At 43.8% G+C, this 23,875-nt stretch overlaps 3 protein-coding genes and 1 pseudogene across 5 annotated transcripts in view; 2 read left to right on the top strand and 2 right to left on the bottom strand.

Annotated features, from left to right (window-relative positions):
* Positions 1-9,377, top strand: part of EGLN1 (egl-9 family hypoxia inducible factor 1) — a 71,413-nt gene extending 62,036 nt beyond the window's left edge. The window contains exon 2 of one of the 2 annotated variants that reach the window (XM_059900466.1): positions 8,994-9,377. In XM_059900466.1, the coding sequence (XP_059756449.1) occupies positions 8,994-9,137 (144 nt within the window). In that variant the 3' untranslated portion in view covers positions 9,138-9,377. The remainder of the gene's footprint in view (positions 1-8,993) is intronic. The other variant, XM_059900463.1, reaches the window with a different exon arrangement.
* On the bottom strand, positions 2,772-15,099 carry SPRTN (SprT-like N-terminal domain). 2 transcript variants are annotated; one of them, XM_059900457.1, is made up of 5 exons: positions 14,534-15,099; positions 13,414-13,513; positions 9,397-9,525; positions 6,402-6,669; positions 2,772-5,127 (listed from the first exon to the last, which is right to left on the bottom strand). In XM_059900457.1, exons 1-5 carry the CDS (start codon positions 14,752-14,754, stop codon positions 4,388-4,390), a joined length of 1,458 nt encoding a protein of 485 aa, XP_059756440.1. In that variant the 5' UTR covers positions 14,755-15,099; the 3' UTR covers positions 2,772-4,387. The 2 variants fall into 2 exon arrangements, with proteins under 2 accessions (XP_059756440.1, XP_059756441.1); XM_059900458.1 differs by lacking the exon at positions 14,534-15,099 and adding an exon at positions 13,929-14,108.
* Positions 15,100-15,239: 140 nt separating this feature from the next.
* On the top strand, positions 15,240-20,050 carry EXOC8 (exocyst complex component 8). Its single transcript, XM_059900349.1, has one exon. The coding sequence runs from the start codon at positions 15,362-15,364 to the stop codon at positions 17,537-17,539; it is 2,178 nt and encodes a 725-aa protein (XP_059756332.1). The 5' UTR covers positions 15,240-15,361; the 3' UTR covers positions 17,540-20,050.
* A 2,879-nt stretch (positions 20,051-22,929) lies between these two features.
* Positions 22,930-23,610, bottom strand: LOC132350800 (transmembrane emp24 domain-containing protein 2-like; annotated as a pseudogene).
* Between the last annotated feature and the right edge of the window lie 265 nt (positions 23,611-23,875).

Genomic DNA, 23,875 nt, shown 5'->3' with positions numbered 1-23,875 from the left:
GTGGCTATTTGAATATCTGATGTTAAGAATGCAACTGAACAGGTGTCTGGGTGCATCTTACCTATGGAATTATTTTAAATGTATACAAATACATAAAGGAATCCTGTGAGGAATCTTTTGTTTAAAAAAAAAAATCCAGTTTTCTTTCATGTAGATGCAGATTTTCATATATTTAGTTTGCAAGGCATGCTTATAACCTGGAATGATTTGGGTCTTAAGAATATCCTATCTTGAAAATACACACACTTTGATTCTTCAGGGAAGTATGGGGAAGAGTCAGTGTTACGTTCAGATGTTTTTGCAAAAGCAGGTAACAATGGAAGTTGAGAAGTGCCTCGCCATGTCATTCACTTAACACCAAGGACGTAACAGCAAGCTGCCCTTCGTTCTCCTGGACCTCTGATACAGGGGCAAAGGGCATTACGTCCTAGGAAGCTTTCAGACTAACCTAGATTATGATACACAACAAAATAAGAAGTGCCAGACATTCAAAGGAAGAGTACTATGGTTTTGAAAGCAGTAGAAAGTGTAGGTCCCACCGTGTCTGGAAGACTGTCTGTTGGGGAGTACCATGTTTTGCCGTATGTTCGTTAGGGTTCAGAGTGGAACATGAGGTGAAAACAAGTCTAGGGAGGTTAAGGTGCCCTGTAGATCGGTCCTCGTTTGTTTGAACAAGCACACACTCTTGGCCATGCTGTGTCCCCTCCTCTCTCAGGACTTGAGATCCTAACCTATCTATCTTCTCCCTTTGTGAGTAGCAATTACTGTTCCCGTTGAAGTTTCTCCCTTATATCCTTTTGGCTTTGCTTTGCCTCCGGTTTTTCGGAGAAATTTAATTTACTAAGAGCGCCATCTGGTGTTCAGTTAAGCCAGAGGGTATAAATCTTTTGGTAGGTTTATTCGCACCAGAACAGAAGAAAGCGAACAGCGGCTTGTTTCTGTATTACAGTCTACAACGGTGTAAATTTTAATATTGAGATGATTCCTGAGTCACTTAAGAAGATCAAGTCTTTCACTTTTCATATCAAAAGGTGTGTGATGATGTGTATGGAATTATATAACTTCTAACATTCTAGTGGAATGTTAGAAAAATAAAAGAAAACCAGAGCTGATCTCCACATTGCATCCTTTTCTGTTAATTTCAACTCCCCAGGCAATTTAATCTGTAATAATAATTGTCCGATAGAGTTTCACTTCATTTGGTGGATATGCTACTTAGTCAACAACAAACACAACAGATTGCTAAAAAGGCACCAATAGCCTCAAGGACAAAAAATTGAGACAAAGAACAACAGGAACCCACTGCCCCTCAATAAGGACTAAACTGCAAAAAGAGCTCCGCTTTTTCACCAAGCAGCCCAGTGAGAGGAGATACCGCGTGTGCCCCAGGCACAGGATCCCAACTGGGGACTAAATCTGCAGGAAGATACAGCGCCTGTTTCACTTTGACATTCTAATTTACTTAAAACTCCTCTAAGCTTTGGGGAAAAAAACAAAAAACAAACCACAAGCTCAGAGCTGTAGGACAATGGGATACTCTGAGATTTTTGTCCCATTTTCCCACCCACCTTAGAATTTCCAGTTAGGATACGCATTTATAGTCTACTATAAAAGTCTACTATACTTTCTAAGTCTAAAGTTGCTTTGCTAGACATTGTATAACCTTGACTTTAAAAAACAGCGAATTCTTGTAGCAGTCAAGTCTGCTCCCCTTCTCCCCACCCCATCTCTCCAACATGAAGGGCAACAACATTTAAAGGTTGACCCCAAATTACTAGCTGTTATTAGGATAGGAAATTTGCTTTAAAAGGGAAAAACAAACCAACAGAACAGAAAACTCTTTTTCTAATATAAATGACAGATTTCGGAGTATCAGAATTCTGAGCGATTGACGCGAAGGCTTATTTAATCCCAGATTTAAAATTAACTGCCGTTTTCTTGCCAGCTAACATATTGCCATCCTCCCTTAAAACTGACCAGCTCTTGATTTTACAACCTGAGTATTTCTCGAACCCATCCTCTCTCTCCATCCCTGCCACTGCCCCCCTTTCTCCCTCCTGTCTCTGTTGCCCCCGGAGAACCCGTCAAAACACTTCTCGGATGTTCCTGGCTGGCTTGACAAGCCTTCCCAACCCTCCCTGCACCGGCCCCACCCGAATCACCAGATGTGTGTGAACAGGGACGATACACACCGGACATGAAGTGGAGAACGTGACAGATGGGTCTCTTTGCCCCCCAGCTCTGCTTACATCCGTCCTGTCTGCAGTCCTTCTCCTTCTGCCATCTTACCCCTCACATCTTACACACACTGTGTCCACTGGGAACGGCTTAGTCCTCCCAGTCGAATGTGCCCGTCTGTTTCCAAGCCTTTGTGTTCCTTCTGTGCAAGGCCCCTTCTATCCTCCCCCCACCCCAGGCGAACCTGACTTGCCCTAGAAGACTCAACCGGATGTAGAATTTGTCTCCTCCATTCCCTGAAGCCCTGGGCTATTACACTGATTGATTGTCCTTTTAAGTTCCCACAGCACCTAGCAGAAGCCCATCAGAGCACTTACTATGCTGAAACCGCTCTGCTTCTGTCTCACTCCCCAGCTAGGCTGTAAAGCTCCTTGAGGACATGGGCTCTTACTTACTTCACAGCCCCAGAACCTTGTACGGTTTTGCACCCCTCCGCCCCCCAAAAATGTTTAACTGCACGAAATTTGTTAAACTGAAGTAGAGAAAATGATCCTCTATGAAAGTGTAACGGTATATATTCAACATAATACACATTTTAAGTCATTTATCTATAAATATTTATTAAATACTATTGTGTAACTTCACGCTTAAGAAATATCAAAACTCGTAAACACTCAACCAGACAGGCTAAAATGAAAGGGACCGACAGACAACAGCATTAGGACCACTGAACAACAAGCTCTCATACACTGCTGGCAGGACTGTAAACTGGCAGCATTTACTAAAGCTAAACACAAATGCACCTGGTGACCCTGCATTCCAGACTGGGGATATGCTCAGCAGAAATGAGTAAGAATGTTCTTAGCAGCATTATTCAGAATGGCCAGCCCCAAACTGGAGATAATTCCAATGTCCATTAATATCAGAATGATATATAAACTCGGGCATATTCATACAAATACTACAGAGCAATGAAAAGACTGAACTTCTGCTACCCATAGCAACAAAGGTACTACTTCATGAAGTTTAAAAACAAGCTAAACTAACCTGTGGTGACAGACAAAAACAGTGGTTACTCTGGGGTGTTGGGTGTTGACTGGGAAGGGGCGCCCATGAGGACACTTCACAGTAACTGAAATGTTCTCTAACTGCCCCCGGGTAGTGGGCACTCAGCGGGGAACCCAGCTGCACCTTATGTTATGTGAAGTCATGTTGCAACAAAGTTAAGAAAAAGAGAACCTGTGAACTAAGGCCCTGAAACTATGCCAACACGCTGGCGGTAGAGCCATGAGACAAAAAAGTAAATGGATCAAACTATCTCTGACCCTTTGCTGGGACGTGGAAAAGAATGTTTTTTAAAAGAAATATACTTTTTTACATACACAAATGGTATTCCTAAATGGTTTCAACTTTGGCTTAAGGTTCATAATACTGTTTCCAGATGATGGTCCACTTGTACATAAACTAGGCAACTTGGTTATGTTATATATGCCAGTTACTTAGTACCGAGTTTTAACCAGTCATTTTGCTAAAATTCTGAGAAATCAGCTCAACTCTGGCCTACAGAATTACAGTGGCTATTTGTTACTAGCGATATTCCAAACGAAATTTATTTTACTCTGTTTATCTACTTTAACCTAAAATCTGCTGCCACCTTTTAGTGAAACAGAGAAATTAAAATCTTTATAATATAGGAAATTGTATTTCCTGTTAAAATTTTGAAGAAAAAAAAAAAAAAAAAAAGAAAAACCAAAAACCTTGAGTACTGGAAAACAACTAGGTTGTATTTTTGGTCAATATGTCCGATACTATGAATATTACCAGTTCTGGGAATGAGTTTTAATATTAATAAAGGAATATTCAATTTAACCAAACACCTGACAGGATTCCTCACTGACTATTTTACGGAAAATATGCAAATAAAAAGATTAACAGATTTAAATACTTTTAAAAGCAAGAAAGAACAAAAGTATCTAAAAATTATACATGTAGGCATCCAGAACAAACTCTGGGCTACAGTATACCTAAGAGTGAATTACAGCACCTTTAGACATAAAATGTGTTAAATTACAATTTCGTATATGTATATATAAAATAGAACATTTAATACGGGTGAACTAGGTTATAAGCGGCACTACGCAGACCTTCCTGAGCGGCTGACACTGTGCTATGAGGTGACCCGGGGGGACGGGTGAGACCCACTCATCCTTCAGGGATTTGTTTCAGCACCTGCAAGGCACCAGTCCAAGTGCTCGTTAATCTGAGACTCCGCAACTTCACTCTGACAAACCGGACAGTGAACCATTCTGCTCTGACGAGATGAACTGCCGGCGTTCTGTGCTGCAGCCGTAGGACGTGAACCGCACGCTGGCTCGTTACCACCACTCTGCGTTTGCTCGTTCTTGATAAAAAAGTTCTCGAAAACAGTCCTGTCTTCGAGCCTGGGTCGTTTACGTGGGAATTTATCTTCAGGCCCACCTGCATCCTGGGGTGCAGCCACAGACGTCGATTCCACTGCTTTGAAAGGATTTCTTCGGGGTATCTTAGAAGATGTCACCCTCCTCTGAGCACTAGAAGAGACCGAGTTTTTAGTGACGTCACCAGCCGTGAGGCTCTTCATCGGAGACCCACTCACACTTCCGAAAGCCTCGCGCTTGGGGACCGCGACGCTCGAGAAGTAGTTGCTGACAACACTTTGGTGACCGGAACTGAGGGCAGCGGAGACTAGGGAGGTTTTTCCACGTGAACCGTTCTGTTCAAATGTCACCTCAGGTTTCGAATTGGGTCTTAAGGCATTTGCTGAATGGCCCTGATTTAAAAGATCCTGGGTTTTAACAGCATGTGAAGTGATACATTTCCCAGATGAAGGCAAATTGCTGGTTTCCCCTAGAACATACCCTTTCCCACTGAAAGGGATTAACAACTGTGTCTCTCCTCTGTTCGGTTTACCTGCAAAAGAAGCAAATAAGATTCTTCCTTGGCTCAAAGTTCGTACCGTAACAAATATTAAGCTAATGGACAGCTTTTCCAAGTGAAGAACTACTCCTTCTGTCCTGCATCGGAACTGTGTTGTAGCTTTCTACTACTGGGAGCCGGACAATCCTCGGCAGTAGAAAGCTGTGGTACTGAGAAAACATACGGGACAAAAACACCCTCTCATATCGAGATAAGCAGTTCCATCACGCAAACATCGACAGCAAAGTCACTTTTACCTTGAAAATTGCTTTTAGTATTCTTAAGTGTCATTCCAGAAAGGAAAAATCTGCTACCGCATTCTTATCTTCCCAACTCACAAAATTGAGGACATAATCTCTCCACTTAAATTCTTCTATCACTTCTCAACTTACTAATAAACACTTCAGAATTTGAGAAACACAGTGTGTGTCTGTTGAGTCCTTATCACATCAAATCCACAACTTCCCAAGGGAAGAAGCATTAACTTTAGTAACCTTGTTACCCCTTCAAAAGGCAGTTACTCTAGGGGCTTCCCTGGCGGTCCAGTGGTTAAGACTTCGCCTTCCAATGCTAAGGGGTGCAGGTTCGATCCCTGGTCAGGGAGCTAAGATCCCACATGCCTCCAGGCCAAAAAACCAAAACAGAAAACAGAAACAACACTGTAACAAATTCAATAAAGACTTTAAAAAAAAAAAAAAGGGAAAGACATCATAGAGCTAAAAAAAATTTAAAAGAAAGAAAAAAAAAAAAAGGCAGTAACTCTGAACTGCACAGGAAAGGGATAAATCTTGAAGATGAAGTACTAGCATAATACATGTCATATCCTTTTCCCATTCTTCTCCCTATGAAAATACATACATCAACAGAAGTCACTTGGATAGGCTCCAACTGATAGGAAGGGGTGTAGCTAGGACTTACATTCCGGGCATTGTTATTTGAATTACTGTTTTCATTTTGACAATCTTTTTGCCTTCTCTTTCTATCCTAATGACCCAGTGAGTCAGGATAGGGAAAGGGACTTTACCCTCAAATTTTAGCAGTGGAAACTACGTCTACTTTTACTCACATCTATATACAGCAGAGGATATTTTTCTACCACCATTTCATGGACAATGGGATTTTTGTTTTGTCCCTTAAGTCCACACTTGAAAACGTCTACACTGGAAACGATCCTTAAGCTCATCTAACGCCAGTTCTCTGATGGACAGCACTGTCTTTGCGTTACAGCCACAGCCGTGGAAAAGCTGGAAGAACATAAGCAGAGTTACCTTTATTCTCTGCTTCTGATGCTGGCTGCTTTCCTAGTTTTGTCTTTCCTTTGCCTTTCTTTGAGTAGCTCTCGGGCTCCTTGATTTTGATGTAGGTGCCGCCGCAGGTTTTTTGGTGCTCAGCCCACCAGCAGTCCTGCGCAGAGGGCGCCCTGTTGGTGGCGCGCTTCACGTAGCCGTAATACGGCTTCCTGTGCTGACACGGCCCATCGCAGCGCCACCAGTGTCGCCGGTACTCGTCCACCTCGTCGTGGAAAGTATGGTACACCTGGGTCGAGACAAAGCTGTCAGCGTTAAGTAGGCAGGTTAACAAGTGTAAGAAAATAGATGAGCAATATATAAGCAGCCCCCCGCCCCCTTTTTTAACTTTCCAGTTTCCCAGAGCTTTCTGCAGTTGTGCTTTGGGAAAGACAGTAACGATATTTAGCTTCTCTTCAAAAGTTCATTTTAACGGGAAACAGCAGCACTTAATTTAGTGCTTCATGAACTGTGTAAAGACAGAAAAAGGTGAGACTAGAAGACAAAAAAATTAAAAATAAAAAAAACAAAAAGCTTCCATAAATGCTAAAAGTTTTAGAAACCCTATTTCTAAACGACAAAAAACCAGGATAAAGACAAGATTTTATATAATGCTGTAATAAATAAGAATTGTTCCCACTGCCAAGTTGGAATCTTCCCCTGTAAGTAACCAAAGGGCTCTGAGGACTATTTCCTGTAAATGCTGGACCCAAACACAAGCGCCAGGCCTCGCGCAGCGTCTGTCACACCCGCTCTGCACATGCGCCCGGCCCCGCCCATGTCTTCATAATAAGCCTTCGGGCTATCACTTCATCTGATTATAGGTGAAAAGCTCTCCAGGACTTGAATGTTCTCAGCTGGTACCCCTAGTGGCTATTGCCGGCCTGGCACAGGGAAGGTGCTCAGTCTGAGTGAAAAGCTTCATTGAGTCAAATAAAATTCTCTGTAAATGTGCTTTTCAGTCCTTAAACAGGATCCGTTTGTTTCACCCTCTAGATGAAATCTTACTTAGAACCTGAGCAGGAGACAGAAAGGACGGTTAGCCCTCCCACCCTGGTAGTACCGAGGATGGCAGGGCGCCATTTAAAAATTGATACTCCTGAATGACTCTGAGCACCTTTTCCTTCTGTCCTGTGAGTGAAACATTACTACTTAGAGAAGGAGCAACAGCATAGGAGTTTTGCATTTAACTCTTTAGTAAAGTCCCCTTGTGGGAAAGAATGCTAAGCTTTCTATAACTCTACAGATAAATAGTTTCATAATCACCATCTCTCCATTATAAGCAAACAAACTCTATTATTTGGCAAGCACGCAAACAATGCAAATTATAGCCGGTGCAGAAGAGACTGGAGGACAGAGGGTCTGGGAGCATGGAGGTTTGCAAGACCCTGCCCGCTCTCTCATGTTGAGAACACCCCGCTTAACAATTCAGCGGCAAAGACGACAGGGAACTGGATCTGTTTTGCTTCCGACTTCTGTACTTCCTATAGCCTGGGGATGTAACTTTTTAACAATGTAGTCACTAAAATAAAATTGTTCTCAATGTGGATGCCCTGTGGAGTCTGCTGTAACCTGATGTAACCCATGAAAGCAAGGGGTGTCCACTTGATTAAACCTCCTAGATGAAAACACAAAGACATCCAAGTTAAAAGGGCATATCCTCTTCCAACTGAACAACAGGAAGTATACTAGGATTTTGCTTAAAGTGTAAATTCTAATGAAGAAACTAAAAGTCTTTTATACTAGCAACTCCGTAATTCTTTTGCTAATCTGGATTTTATGTGATTGTGTTAATGCAAGCCGCTTCCCTGATGTCGAAGGAACTCTGTCCGGTAATTAAATGAGCTCTCTAGAAAACTAAAATGACGGCTAGAAAATAATACACGGGGGGTGAGCACTTCTAGCTTTCCATCACACTGGCCTTTATTGCCTTTTAAAGGAAGGAAATAGCTGAACACACCAAGGCATTTAATCTTTGTAGGAATTAATATTTCTGTTTGGTTCCATTCAATATTTGCTAAGCGCCTGTGGAGGCACTACATTACAGATCTTATGCAGAGGTATGTAAAGATAGGCAAGAGCCATCCTGTGAGAGGTATGAAAGTAGAATATAATAGTGTAAAAGGTTAAATATCTGCTGAGGAGGTCCCGAGGAGGGAGAAGTTGTATCTCACTGTAAAGATGGAGATCATTTTGACAGAAAATAGGAGAAGTGGCATATTTTAGGAAGAGGGTATATGAGGACAGGCACGGAGGTGCAAAGTCCAGTTAGAAATGTTAAGACATAAGCAGGAGGGTTGCAGAAGGTAAGAGAAAAGGAAGAGCAAGGTTATCTGAAAAAATGAATCAGTAATAACAAAAACAACTAATATTTAACGAGTATTCAAACTGTGCTAAAATGTTTTGCACGTACTTCCTCTAAGCCTCACAGGACCCGACAGGTAGGTGCTGTCATTACCCTCCTTTCACGTGAGTAAACTGAAGCGTAGAAGAGATCAGCGGGTCCCACAGTGAATCAGTGGCGCCAGCGTCTGGACGCAAGCAACCTGACTCTTCCTGCTTTTTTGACCCCAGGCTCCGCCACCTCCTACGATATCATGCAGAAATACGAATCAAAGACTTCTGATGAAGGGAATGACATATGAAATGGTAGCAGAATATGGGACAGACTGGAGGGGGAGACGACAACGAGGCAACAAAATCAGGAGCGGACGGTAGTCGTCCAGAGGAGAGGCACGCAGGCCTGCAGTAACCCTGTGCAACGCGCTGCCCTAGTTGTGGCTGGAGCCTTCAGGGTATCGCTGGTGCGGCCGCCCTCGGCCTACGTGGTCCTCGACAAGCCAGCCAGCTTCTCTGGGCCTCTCACTTGCTGTGGAAAATCCTCAAACACAGTATTCGTTTCTACCCACTTCTCTATTTTCAGGAAGTACTGAATAAATAACTACTGAATATCATAAATGTGTGTGGCTTTATATACCGTTATATTGGCTCCCGTCAGGCGATTGATGCGATGCATATGTTTACAAAACTCTGGACCGTGCCCTTCCCGATCTTTATCGTTATTCGTGACAAATAAATAGGCATGTATCATCTCATGCAAGAGGGTCTGAAACAGAAAACAGTCAAATTAATTTGTTATGGTGCTTTTGAAAATAAAAATGCATTTTCTTACTCTACCTGGGGTCTTAACCTTCTCTGGATCACAGGCTCCGTTCAGATACTGAACAAAGTCATGAACGATCTTTCTAGAAAACTTACATAAGCACACATTCACAAAACTTTGCCTCTATAATATCCACAGCTCTGTAGGTCCCAGGCTAAGAACTCCCTATTCCAAGAAAGTCTTTTTAATTATTAATCAAAATCCAGTAGAAAAGACTGACAAATTCAACTACATGAAAATTTAAAAATTCTGTATGGGGAAAAAATTTTATAAGTAAAGCGAAAAAAGAAACTCAGAAAAATACAGGTGCAACCATCTCACAGCCTATTAATTCCTAAAATATAAAGAACTCCTAAAAGTCCACAGGGAAATGACCAACAATCCAATTTTAAAATAGGCAAATGTCACGGACAGGTCAGAGAAAATGAAACATAAATGATCCGTAAACATATGAAAAGTGTTCAACATCATTTATAAAAACAGAAATGCAAATTAATACATTAGTATACCACTTCCTGCTTATCAAGATTGGTAAAACTCCTGAAGTTTGACACCATTAGTAAAGCTAAGGGAAAATAAGCACTCCCATATATCACTGGTAGGAGTGCAAAATGGTTCAAATTCTCCTCTCCCTGGGGAGGAGAATTTGATAACATCTAACAAAATTACAAATCCATTTATCGTTGAACTCAGCAATACCCAGACTAAAATGAAAGGCCGTACATATGAGGTATTTTCTCGGTGGCACTGCTTACAAAAGCAAAAGAGTGAAAACAGTGTTTAGCAATAGGGGCCTTGTTGAAAGAAGAGCCACATAATGGAATTCCATGCAGCCATAAAAAAGAAGGAAAAATTTCTCTATGAAATGATTTGGAGGAGGCTACAGACTATCATTTTAATGAAAAAAGGCAAAGTACAGAAGAGTATACACAGAATTTTGTATAAGAAGTATGCTCTGTGGTGGGGAGGGGATAAGAGTGGATATAAATATTGGCAAAACAGAACGATAGAAAAAAGAAACTAATAACAGTATCCTTTAGTAGGTAGAGAGTTCAGAATAGAGGGATGGGGGAGATCAAGATTTCTTTGTGTACAGCTTTCTATAGTTTTGGGATTCTGAATCATGTAAAAATTTAAAACAAACAGTAAAACCTGCTCATTCCACACCAAGGATGCGTTTAGGTGCAAAGTTAACAAAAGCACTTAAGGCTGCTATTTCATACTTTATTCTAAAAAAATGTGGATACAAAAAGTGAAAATCATAAAGGTCTTCAAAAGCATACCTTTTTCATAATCCTCCATAGTTTTGTGAAAAAAAGAATTTCCATCAGAAGAACTAGACTGGCATTAATGAATTTTAGTCTTATAAAATTATGCTGAACAGCAAAATGGGAGAATCAAACATTTTAACTTGGTCATTATGAAACCATCCCTTTTAAAATGATCAACTCTATCTTTTCAAGAAAATGTCACTCTATTGAGACTTAGAGTCAAAAGCCATTCTAAATTTCAGACGTCTCTCAACATTCTGAAATAATGATAACTATTCTCAGAAAGGAGAAACTACTTAGGTTCCCGATATTTGGTTCAATTTAAACACATCTTGAAAATGGGACATGGCATTATACTGAACACTTCTATTTTTATATATCTACCATTTTCCACATTTAGGCTCTACACAACACGGTCCCAAAATACCTCTATGTCCCACCACTGTTCTATATCTGGCCAAAACCAACTACTTCTGATCCTAAACATGCCATAAGTTTAGTGGCCTCGCTTTTGTTCACAGCACTCCCATTCCTTCTGCCAAGACAGTCTCCTCTACTCTGTGTACATGTGAGAATCCAACCTGTCCTGTCACGCTCACCCCCATGTTTTAATTTGCAGCAGTAACAGTTCTAAGGGGACAGGACAAGAGCTTTAGAGCAGGGAAACCAGAGCCTAAACCAAGGATCTGGTACTCACTCTCCACGTGACCCTGGACAAGTTACAACTCGCTCCTCATCCTGAAAATGGAGATATCCTAATCTTGCAGGGCTGTGGTAAAGGCAAACACTAGAATAACTAGGTTAGTCCGGCACACAGTAGGTGCTCAATAGTGAGTGGTAGGCGTGGTGCTGTTACTAGTAATAAAATCCACATCTCTGAAGCTTTTCTTGACCTCCTCAACCAGTTTAAGTCTTTTTCTTTTCTGAATCCTACTGATCATAATTTAGGCAGCTACTTTCTATACAGGCCAGAGTCCCCCTATTCTTCCTCTGTCCACCTTCCTGATCTGATGTTAGAACTTTCTGCCAACAGCAAATGCTCACTTGAAGCATTAGCACCTATTTCCCATTTTCTTCTTGCCCATTACCTTAAAATGAAAAAAATTGTTCATGTGTTAATCATTTATGCAACAAATATTCATTAAGCAGTTTTCAGTTAGGGCTGTTCCAATTAGGGCTCCTGGTAAGGTTGATCTGGTTAATCATATTGTTCAACTTTTTGTTTTTTTTTTTAATTTTTACTATTTTCTTTTTCTGCTTATTCATTGAATTACCAACGGAGTTCTGTTAACATCTGCAACTATGACTGTGGATTGATTATTTCTCTTTTTGTTTCTGCTAATTGATGCTTCATGTCGTTTAAAGCTATGTTATTACTTTTAGGGTCATTATGTGTTTTTACTTAATAGATTATTCTATCATTATAAAATGTCTCCCTTTTTTCTAGTAAAACTTCCTCCCTTAAAATCTTTAGATTAATACTAATAGAGCCATAACAGTTTTCTGTTGTCTAGTATTTGGATGATATGCTTTTTCTCATCCTTTTATATTTAACATATGTGTGTCTTTATTTTAAGCATGTCTCTGTTAGTCTAGGATGTCGTTTCATGTTTTTAACTGGAGTGTTTGGTCCATGTACATTTAACACAATAACTGCTGTTTTAATGTCCACCTTTCTCTTTATTTGACCTGGGCTTTGTTCCTTTATTCTTTTCTTTCTTATTAATTGAGTTATTTCTGTTGTACCATTTTACATTTAGTGACTATTTACCTTTTTAAAACTATGGTAAAAAAAAAAAAAAAGTAACATAAAATTTACCACCTTAACCATTTTAAGTGTACGGTTCAGTAGTGCTAAGTACATTCACATTGTTGTGAAACCCATTACCTTTTATTACCCTTAAAAACATATTTCCAAGCATGTTTTAACTTATTTCCCATCCAACCTCTACCACCTATGCCCTCTAGTGCATACGTTTCAGGTGATATAATTGGGGCAAGACCACTCACACTGGCTGTATCTTGGGGATCTTCAGGCAACTATTCGACTCAACTAAACATAGTCTGACAGCTCCTACAGCTCCATTTTGGTAGTAGGAGTGACCACCAGCTCTAGATATGCAGTGTGCCCTCACGCTGGTTTGTTCTGCCAGCTCAGCTACACGTCCTGGGAGGACACCATGGCGGCTGAACAGAGGAGAATCAAAATCTGTGTGTCTCAAAACAAAGATCTGGATCGTAAGTTTCTCTCTGCTTCTAAACCAACCACTTTGCCTCTCTGAACCTTGATTATCTCATTTATAAAAATGAGGACAACACACCCTGAACATAAACAGGATTACCGTAAAGATCAAATTGGGTGACGGACCTGAAAGCCTCTATCTTCGAAACACGGTAAGATTATAAGGGAATCACTATTATTTGCCCCACAATAAAAGTTCGCAGTGAGGGAAAACGGGTTTTTTCTTCTTCACGTGCACAAGTTAATTTACAGCAGTCTAAACCAGTAACACGCGTTTCTGAATTACTGAGCTAAGCATCAGGTTCACGCAAAGAATACCTCCACCAGATCCTTTCTTGGTCTCAACTTTAAGAGGGGTTCACTGAGGCGGATGGAACACATTCCGCCCCTGCCTTCGTAGCTGCATATCCCAGCGCACCTGGAAAACAACCACCACAAAACCGTCGCTTAGCAAACATACGCGAAAGGGAAGCGGACGGGAAAGGGCAACCGCTGGTTCCTTGTCGCACGGTCCAGACTGAGTGGGCTCTGGGGCGGGAGGGGGGCGGCTCTCTCGAGAGCGCACGCGCAGCCGCTCGGCGGGGCGGTCCCTGCCTTTAGCGCCAGTTAGGGAGGCACGTGAGCAGCAGGGGCTCCCCGAACCGCAGCCGGGCCGTAAGAGCTCTCGAAGAAGGCCGTCCCGTTCTGCCGCTCCCCGCCTCCTCCCTACACGCCACCGTCGGTCAGTCGTCGGTGGCGGTGACGGCCAGGTCTCCAGCAGCCTATGTCCAGAAGTATCGAGGAAACCCACATACGCAGCAGCATGGCACTAGAAACACACTTCCGTGTCGTACCTTCATCTCTTACTTCAGGGCGCTTCGCCTCCATCCAAGAGCAAGCGCGGTGGCCTCGAACCGCACCGTCAACTTCTCAACTCCGTTCGTATGCAGGAGCAGGTTACCTGGAGCCGGCATTTCCCGGACTCGGCGTGCCGGAAAGGGCTGCTTTGAGACGCACCCCGCCCCCCCCGAAGATCCCCTGGACCCAGAAGTAGGGAAACGCCAGCCCCTTCCCGACCCCGACCCGCGAGCTCGCGGCCCAGCGGCGGAACCCGCCGAACCCGGCAGGGACTGCACGCGTCCCGGGGAAGAAAGCAAGCCGCGGCCCAGGCCTCCTTTCTCAGGGGCGGGTTCCGGCTGCTTCTCCCGCCTGGGTCCTAAAGCGCTCCCGTCAGCCCCATCAGAAAAGGGTCAGCTCATCGTCCTAACGCCAAGGAACGTCCCCTTACAAGCCAAACCGCCGCGGGGTGGGCCACAGGGCTCCCCTGACGCTGTCTGGGCGGGACAGAGAAGGGCAAGGAAGGGAAGGGACACAGGACCGACGGGCCGCCTGCCCGCAGCTCCAGAGCCCGGGCTGAGGCCGCCGGCGCCCCCCGCCCCCGGCGCGGCTCGGGACTCACAGCGTCATTCGCATGCTCCACTTCACCTCGACCGCCTCCAGACAGCCCCAGAAGAAACGGTCGTTGAACTGCACAAACAGGGCCTGCAAATCGGGGGTGGGGTCCACCAGCTCCCAGGACGCGTCCACCAGAGACAGGGGCTCCTGGGCCAGATTGCGCTCCGAGACCTGCAAGTTCCACTCCTCCTGAAGCCGCAGCGCCAAAACCAGGTCCTCATCCATGGCTGCCGGGGTCCAGGCCGGGGGACTCCACGTCCCGGAGCCTCGGACGGCCGGGTCGAGCTCCTCCTAGGAGATACCGGCCCGCGGGTCAGCCCGCCGATCTCGCGAGACTCAGGCAAACTGGCTCGAGAACGAAACTTGTCCCAGACGCCAAAGTCAAGCTTCTGAGGCTCAAAAAAAAAAAAAGAACCCCCCGTGACAGCACCTCCCAGTGGGCTCAAAACTTGGGTTCCCAGGGCTTGAGCCGGAGGCAGGTTTCAGAAACCTGGTTACCCCCTTCACGGTTCGCGAGTAACGTCAAACACCAACGTCACACTCGGTTCTGGCGCAGTACCTACGTCTCTCTGCCCCGCCCTCCACTCGCTTCCGCGATAGCTTCTTCGGCGCATGCGCCCTAGGCCGCTGGCGCTGCTGCGCAGGCGCACCGCCTGCTCCCGGCCTCTTGCGCAGGCGCAGTGTCTGAAGTTCATAGCCGGGCGCAGGCGTACTCGTCTCTCTTCCAGCCTGCTTCCGCAGCCCTGGAGTTGGACCCGGCTTGAGTGGGCCTCGACAGCGGCGGCACCGGCGACGGCGATAGTGACAGGGACTGCGTGAGTCCCGGACGGAAATGGCGATGGCGATGTCAGACAGCGGGGCGAGCCGCCTGCGGCGGCAGCTGGAATCGGACGGCTTCGAGGCGCGGCTGTACGTGAAGCAGCTCTCGCAGCAGTCGGACGGAGACCGAGACCTGCAGGAGCACCGGCAGCGCATCCAGGCGCTGGCGGAGGAGACGGCGCAGAACCTGAAGCGCAACGTCTACCAGAACTACCGACAGTTCATAGAGACGGCCCGCGAGATCTCCTACCTGGAGAGCGAGATGTATCAGCTCAGCCACCTGCTGACCGAGCAGAAGAGCAGCCTGGAGAGCATCCCGCTTACCTTGCTGCCGGCTGCCGCCGCCGCGGGGGCCGCCGCCGCCTCCGGAGGGGAGGAGGGGGGAGGCGGCGCGGGGGGCCGCGACCACCTCCGGGGCCAGGCTGGCTTTTTCCCCAGCCCCGGGGGCGCCTCCCGCGACAGTTCCGGGCCAGGCGAGGAAGGAAAGCAGCGCACTCTCACCACCCTGCTTGAGAAGGTGGAAGGCTGCAGGCACCTGCTGGAGACGCCGGGTCAGTACCTGGTGTACAACGGGGACCTGGTGGAATACGAGGCGGACCACATGACCCAGCTGCAGCGGGTGCACGGCTTTCTCATGAACGACTGTTTGCTGGTGGCCACTTGGCTGCCACAGCGGCGGGGGATGTATCGCTACAACGCCCTCTATCCCCTGGATGGTTTGGCCGTGGTCAATGTCAAGGACAACCCGCCCATGAAGGACATGTTCAAGCTGCTCATGTTTCCCGAGAGCCGTATTTTTCAAGCGGAAAACGCAAAAATCAAACGAGAGTGGCTGGAAGTGCTGGAGGAAACCAAGAGGGCCCTCAGTGAAAAAAGACGCAGGGGGCAGGAGGAGGCAGCTGCCCCTCGAGGGCCACCTCAGGTGACTTCCAAGGCCAGCAACCCATTTGAGGACGAAGACGACGGCGAGCCAGCTGTTCCCGAGGCAGAAGAAGAGAAGGTGGACCTCTCCGTGGAATGGATCCAGGAATTGCCTGAAGACCTGGATGTCTGTATTGCCCAGAGGGACTTTGAAGGGGCCGTCGACCTGCTGGATAAACTGAACCATTACCTGGAAGATAAGCCCAGCCCACCTCCTGTAAAAGAACTAAGGGCCAGAGTGGATGAGCGCGTCGGCCAGCTCACTGAGGTGCTAGTGTTTGAACTGTCCCCAGGTCGGTCCCTGAGAGGTGGTCCCAAGGCCACCCGCCGGGCGGTTTCTCAGCTAATCCGGCTTGGCCAGTGCACGAAGGCTTGTGAGCTCTTCTTGAGAAACAGGGCAGCGGCTGTGCATACTGCGATACGCCAGCTTCGCATCGAAGGTGCCACTTTACTCTACATTCATAAGCTCTGCCACGTCTTCTTTACCAGCCTTCTGGAGACCGCCAGGGAATTTGAGACGGACTTTGCGGGCACCGACAGCGGCTGCTACTCTGCCTTTGTGGTCTGGGCGAGGTCCGCCATGGGCATGTTTGTGGATGCTTTTAGCAAGCAGGTGTTTGATAGTAAGGAGAGCCTCTCCACGGCGGCTGAGTGTGTAAAAGTGGCCAAGGAGCACTGTCAACAACTGAGCGACATCGGCCTAGACCTCACCTTCATCATCCACGCCCTCCTGGTGAAAGACATCCAAGGGGCCTTGCACAGTTACAAAGAAATCATCATCGAAGCCACTAAGCACCGCAACTCTGAGGAGATGTGGAGGAGGATGAACCTGATGACTCCGGAGGCCCTGGGGAAACTCAAAGAGGAGATGAAGGGCTGTGGCGTGGGAAACTTCGAGCAGTACACGGGGGATGACTGCTGGGTGAACCTGAGTTACACGGTGGTTGCTTTCACCAAACAGACCATGGGCTTCTTGGAAGAGGCACTGAAGCTGTACTTCCCGGAGCTGCACATGGTGCTTTTGGAGAGCCTGGTGGAAATCATTTTGGTCGCTGTTCAGCACGTGGATTACAGTCTTCGGTGTGAGCAAGATCCAGAGAAGAAGGCTTTTATCAGACAGAATGCATCCTTTCTGTATGAAACGGTCCTCCCCGTGGTGGAGAAAAGGTTTGAGGAGGGTGTGGGGAAACCCGCCAAGCAACTCCAGGACCTGAGAAATGCATCGAGACTGATTCGTGTGAATCCCGAAAGTACAACGTCAGTGGTCTGATGCCTGGACCTGTTTATGTGTATCCGTGTATGTTGCTTATGGATTATTTATATTAAGTTGCAGTAGCATATTCTTTATAGTCTCAAACATGTCTTAAAAATAAAAGATGCTCTCTGGGATAGAAGTGCAAAAGCAAAAGGAAAAAGAAAAAAATGTTAAATTAAGGCCATATGACAAAAACGTTGGAATTATTGAAATATATAATATGCTTTCCTTTTAAATTATGCAGCTCTCTAATGCATATATCATCACACTATAGCATTTCAGCTTATCCTTTGACTCACGACACACTTTCTCACAGTGCAGATTATGCAGCGCCGATAAACAATATCTGTAAATACAGAGTTTAAGTATGTTGTGAATGTCTCCCCGTTCACAAAAATGTTAGGTTTCTTAAAGGGTACTGTGCCATATAAAACACCCTGCGCCCTATACTTCCACATCTTAAAATGTGTTTGAACAATTTGGGGGAAAGAAAGGAGTTGAGGAAATTGGTTTTAGGGTAAACTTTGGTCAAAAGAATTCCTTCGTGAAGGTAGCTAGTGTGCGGACTTGAGTACTCCAATCCTTATAGAGCACAAGGGGAAGCTGTCATAAACACAGTTCCAACGTAATTTAAATGGTTCATCATTTTTAGCTGCTAATTAGCAGCTTGATAACACTTGATTTGAGAGCATTTACTTGAAAATCTTAAGAACTATCATCAATTTTTTTTTAACATATTTCTGAGTTGTCTGAAGTTCCCCTTTAGAATATTAAAAAAAATAAAAAATGAGACACATCGAAGAACCTGACAGCACTTTTGGTGTGGGTTACACGTAGCGGCTCAGACTTCATGCAAGTGGGAGAAAAGTTTTCAGATTTCAGGGTCTGGGTGGGTGGGAAATTAGGGAAAATCCTATGCAGACCCCACAGTGTTCTTAAGTATGACTGCTTTGAGCAGAGATTTGTTTTTGTTTTTTCGTGGCTAAGTGGATAGTTTTCCGTGGCTAAGGGTAAGTGTTTTTTCGTCTCACAGAAAAGTGAGACAGTGTGCCCAAAGGAAGGAGGGGAAGAACCTTTGGTGACGCCTAAAATGCTCCAGGCTGCATTTTTCTTGTTTTATTTTTTAATTTTATTTGTTTTTCAAACTGAATATAATGCTTACTTCAGATTGTTTAGTAAACAAAAATAACTAAAGAAATTCGAGCTTCCCGAGCTTTCTAAACTTGCATCCATTGTATATTGATTATCTGGCCTTCCTCATACTTGGAGACAAACTGCTATGACCCATTTTCCCCCTAACTTATAGTTGTGATTCTTGTTCCTAAGTGTCATTTCTGATGCCGATGACTTCAAAAGGTCGTTTCCTTTATCTGAAGGAAAATAGTGGTATTAAGACTGTGGGAATTATGTAAAACCTAAAATAGCTTCTAATAGCAGGTTAGGGTTGTAAAGCTCCTTGACTTAATTACTCATATGCCTGACGAACCTCTTATTTTATATTTAGCTCTGCATATCTAAAAGGTTGGAAATTATCAAAGTTAAAGATTTTCTTTGACATTTTTTTCACATAACTTTAGCATTTGCTAGATAGTAACTGTAACTGGATATCTCAGTTGAACAAAAACAGTTATAATCTGCCTTTTTGTTTTTTAAGATCACTGGAAACTTGAATTTGATAAAAATGTTATGATTATTTTGTGCCGCTTAAAGTTTCTAAAATCATATTGTATGAAACATGTATTGTGTCAGTATTTGATGCTGGGTCCATGAAATGATACTTCTGAAATCAAAACTTCTCTTACGGCATGAAGTGATAAAAACCTCAGTGCGTATGTGCTCAGATGCTGTTTAAATGGTAGACTCTTCACAGAACTGTCTGCTTTTTAAAACTGGAAGTACAGAATTTTCTTGTGTTAAAAGTTGTGTGTTCCTTAATCAGAGTTGTAGCTGGAGGAATTAGGCTGTTGGTGAATCGGGTCGTGTGGGAAATTGATTAAAGACCATCGATGTTGCAACGTGCCTTTGTGCCAGGACAGAGCAATTTCGCTGCATTTCCTCCAAGTGGGGTCAGAGCTCTTCTCTCTAGTTCTCGTTCAGTTAGACACCAAAACAAGGTCTGAAAATGGAATGCGGTTAGAGATTGCCCAAAAATATAGTACGTACGGTATTATACCATTTAAGTGTTGATTGCCTTGTCTCGGTTGCTTCGAAGATAACACTGTCACTTGAGCTTGAAATCAGACTTGATTGAATTAATTAGTGTTGAAGAAAGACGCCCTGTGGAATTGTCTGTTTTTGATTAAAGCCTCATTTCACTTAAGTGCTGAAAACTCACTTATTTTTGTTTAAAACACTACCTGTGGTTGTCATCAGCACTTGTACTTTGCAACTTGCTTTCCTGGGATTGGGAATTCGGGACTTGACGTGTAGTATAAAATCAGTATGTGTACATTTTGCTTATTGGTATGCTGTGATCTGAGGGAGTCTTGAAATGTTTTACCAAAATAAAGCTGAAAATTTTTCTTACACTGGATAAAATCGATTGATATTACAATGTTATATTTATTTCTTTTCTTTAATGAGGATTTAATATTGTTATGTTCATGTTACTGAAATGTTTTAAAAGCCTAGGTTGTTTTCTACTTTTTGTTTTTCTGTATGAGGAGTAATAGGTACAAAACTGTTAGCTTTATTTAAGTAAGTGTTCTGCTACTATCAGAATTGTGAATTAAGTCAGATTGCAACTTTTTAGGATTCCCTTGAACGGGAGATTTCAGATGTACAAAATGTGAATTTACTCTAAAAACTGGGTGTTAGGGACTTCCCTGGCGGTCCAGTGGTTAAGACTGCGCGCTTCCAATGCGGGGGACGTGGGTTTGATCCCTGGTCAAGGAACTGAGATCCCGCATGCCACAGGGCACAGCCAAAAATAAATAAATAAGTAAAAATAAAAATATAAAAAGTGGGATTCATACCATCTGCACATCTTTCAGTGAAGAAAATATAATGTGGGCTATATGACCTAGGAACTAGGATCATAAATGACAAGGATCTCTTTTTTTTTTTTTAAACGTGGATATTGCGGGAACTATCACGCATAATTGATTTAACAATATTTAGCGAATGCTATGCCTCACATTGACTAAAATGCGGGGTGGGGAGGACAAAATAAAGTTAAGCATGCTTTCACTTAATATGCTTAAAAATTGGTGAAAATAGAGAATAAAAACTTGGAAAAAATAAATTAGCAAATGAAAGGCAAAACTGTTGCAAATTAAATTCAGCAAAATTAATTAGTTTATCAATAAATAATTGAATAATTGCAAACCGTGTTGGAAAAAAAAAAAAAAAACAAGACCAAACAACCTGCGTGTCGCAGCTTAAGTGCCATGGGAATGCTGAGAAGGAAGAGGGCAGTGTTACTCTGAGGAGTTTGGAAAGGCCTCGTGGAATTGTTGGCCTTGGAGCAAGTCCTGGAAGAAGGGACAAGATTTAGGTGTGCAAGGAAGATGGGCATGCAAGTGTGAGCAAAGACACACAGCAGGAGCGCGTGCGTGCTTGGGACAGTCTTGTGAAGTAATGTCACTGTCACAGCGCCGTTGCAGATGTGCTAGAGATTTGAGGAGAGGAACGCTGTGTCTGTAATTCATCCCTACTAAGGAAGCTTCCATCGTGCAGAGGGTAGGAAGTAAGAAGTCCACGTCATCCTGCCCGAGCCCCCGGTGACCCCCTCAGCATAGGTGCCACTGGTAAGAGCTTCTCATACATCTTTTCCCCAGAAATTGGACTGTACGGCACCTACTGTTGAGCTCTTGCTCTTATTCGAGTGCCACCAGTTCAGTATTTCTCAGAAGTGCTCACATCAGTACCTCACCGGGCTGGATTTTTCTGTGATTGAACAGCACCCAATCACAATGAATGGATCTGTCAGGATCGCGCACTTTCCAATTACTTTGCTGTCTTCAGGTTTTTTTCAGGTTTTTTGCCAAAAATCCTGGAAAAAGCTCTCGGTGCATGTATCTTTGCTTACATGTGTGACTGTGTCTTAGGACACATTTCCAGAAATTGCTCGGCCAAACCGTACATTTTAAATTTAGGTAAATGGGACTTCCCTGGTGGTGCAGTGGTTGAGAATCTGCCTGCCAATGCAGGGGACACGGGTTTGAGCCCTGGTCCAGGAAGATCCCACATGCCTCAGAGCAACTAATTTAAATCTTTTAACTCAATTTTGAACTGTTTTCACACACACACACACACACGCACACAAATTGGCATGCAACAGTTGTCCTAAGGTAAAACACAAGTCACCTTAAAACTGTTGCAAGTATTTTCACCCAAGGTTGAAAAATTGTTTATCCTGAACATGAAAACCTGTAACAAATTTAAATTAATTATATAAAACTCGTTACCTGTAGTTTTCTCCTTGCAAAGATCCAAAAAAAAAAATGTCCAAGTAACTAATATACATCAGTCACAACATGGTCCTGGATCATCCCCACACCAAAACTAGATGCTCCTTTAATTTTAAACCCATCATCAGAGACCAAGAGAACATCATTTCGTTTTATACAAAACAAAATTCACATGTGCCGAAAAAGAAAGAGCCAAAAAAACCAGAAACAAAAACCCTAGTACTGACAGTAACGTTCAGTACACTAATTAGTGGCCAAAATGCCACTGATCAAAAAATAAAATAGTGGCTGTATATCACTGCAAAGAAATCCAAGAGGCTTTTAACCCTTTGGCATCAGAAATCCAGATTTTTCCAATTATGTGAATGCATACCTCCTACGTGCCAAGAATAGAGAAAGTGTATGTGCCGGCATACAAAGAAAAAGAACTACCGTTCACTGCACCACCCAGAGAATTGGCTTTAACAGAGACTTCTTACAAGGTTAGGCAGAAACCAAAAAATGGTTATTAGCTGCTTGTGTCAAGAATTTTAAGTGGAGGTGATTGATTGAGTTCTAAGGTTCAAAGTAAAACTTTAAAGGGGAAAAAGGTTAGGCTGGCTAGAAAATGTCAAGACTCAGATTGTTGTTTCTGATAAGGACTCAACAAAATGAATCTTTAATGACTTGAACTGCAGGGTAAGGGATCCCAAGGATGCAGTCATTTTTAGTAAAGTGCTATCAGTAAAGTACTATTCTGAGCAAACTGCATTTTATGATGACAAGAAAAGGAAAGAAGATGTAATAAGGACTATACACCTATATTCCACTCACAGTGTTTGAGTTCTGGAAGGACCTGCATAATGAAGGAAGAATTCAAATGTGAAATCATGCCAATCACATGTCAAATTTTCACTGTAACTTTCCAAAAAAAGTGTTTTCCCCCAATATCTGTTAATCACAAAGAAACAGAAGCTGTGAATGTACATTTCAGAAAATAAAGATGGGGAAACTAATGACATTATTATGACCAAGATGTTTGGTAAACAGTGAATTATGAATTTGGGATCATCGGGAAAAGGCTTTTTAAACAACCCTCCGGACTTCAAAAAATCTCTTCAGGTAGTAGATCTGTCCCAGTGTCATAGAAACTAGAACAAGAACTTCAAAGAAGGACCAAAGGGCCACTCTGCTGTTTGTGTTGTCATTGATTGCTCTGTGTCTTCCCTCCCAAACTTCCATGTATTCCTGTTCATGCTTTACAGCTGTCATCGCCACTGCGAGCTCATTAATCATTTCGTCTAGCTTGTTCTGTTGAGCTTCTGTTTCCATGTCTTGTCCTTTTGGAGCCTCCCCAGTATCAACGGTGAACATCACTTTGTCTTTGGGGTCATAGTGGACATCCTATTGCCAAAACAAAACTTATTATGTTCCATACACGTGAGCAGCAAATGTGTATTTCCCACTGGACTCCCGGTCTGCTTTATAAATTCCTGTATTATCAGGCCCTGTAATTTCCACGTCGATGTCCAGGAAGCTGCCCTTGGCCACCTCCAAGATGAGGCCCATCTCGGTGCCCGAGGTGACCCGCTGGAAGAAGCACTCCTTGGCAGGCCCGTCGATGCTGACGAAGTAGCCCGAGGCCGTGGCCGGGAGGGCGGCCAGGAGCGCCAGCAGTTCAGCAAGTGTTCTCATGGTGGGGCTGGGTCCGAAGCCAGGACCCAGGACCGGGACTGCGGCTTCCAGACTATTCTGATTGTAATAAGATTTATTCATTTTTACTCATCTGTGAAAAAAGCTTTCCAAGTTTTGCTTGTAATTTTTATGAGTGAGATTCAGCAACCTTGTATTTCTTTTTTTATTAAGCTCCCTACATCCGTCCTTTGCCATTCTTTTCTTAGATGATCTTTGTCTTATGGTTTTGTAGTTTATAGTATATTTAGGAAATTAATTTTTCATG

Source organism: Balaenoptera ricei, chromosome 16 (assembly GCF_028023285.1).
Source record: "Balaenoptera ricei isolate mBalRic1 chromosome 16, mBalRic1.hap2, whole genome shotgun sequence".
Taxonomy (NCBI): domain Eukaryota; kingdom Metazoa; phylum Chordata; class Mammalia; order Artiodactyla; family Balaenopteridae; genus Balaenoptera; species Balaenoptera ricei.
This window is presented reverse-complemented; position numbering and strand designations above follow the sequence as displayed.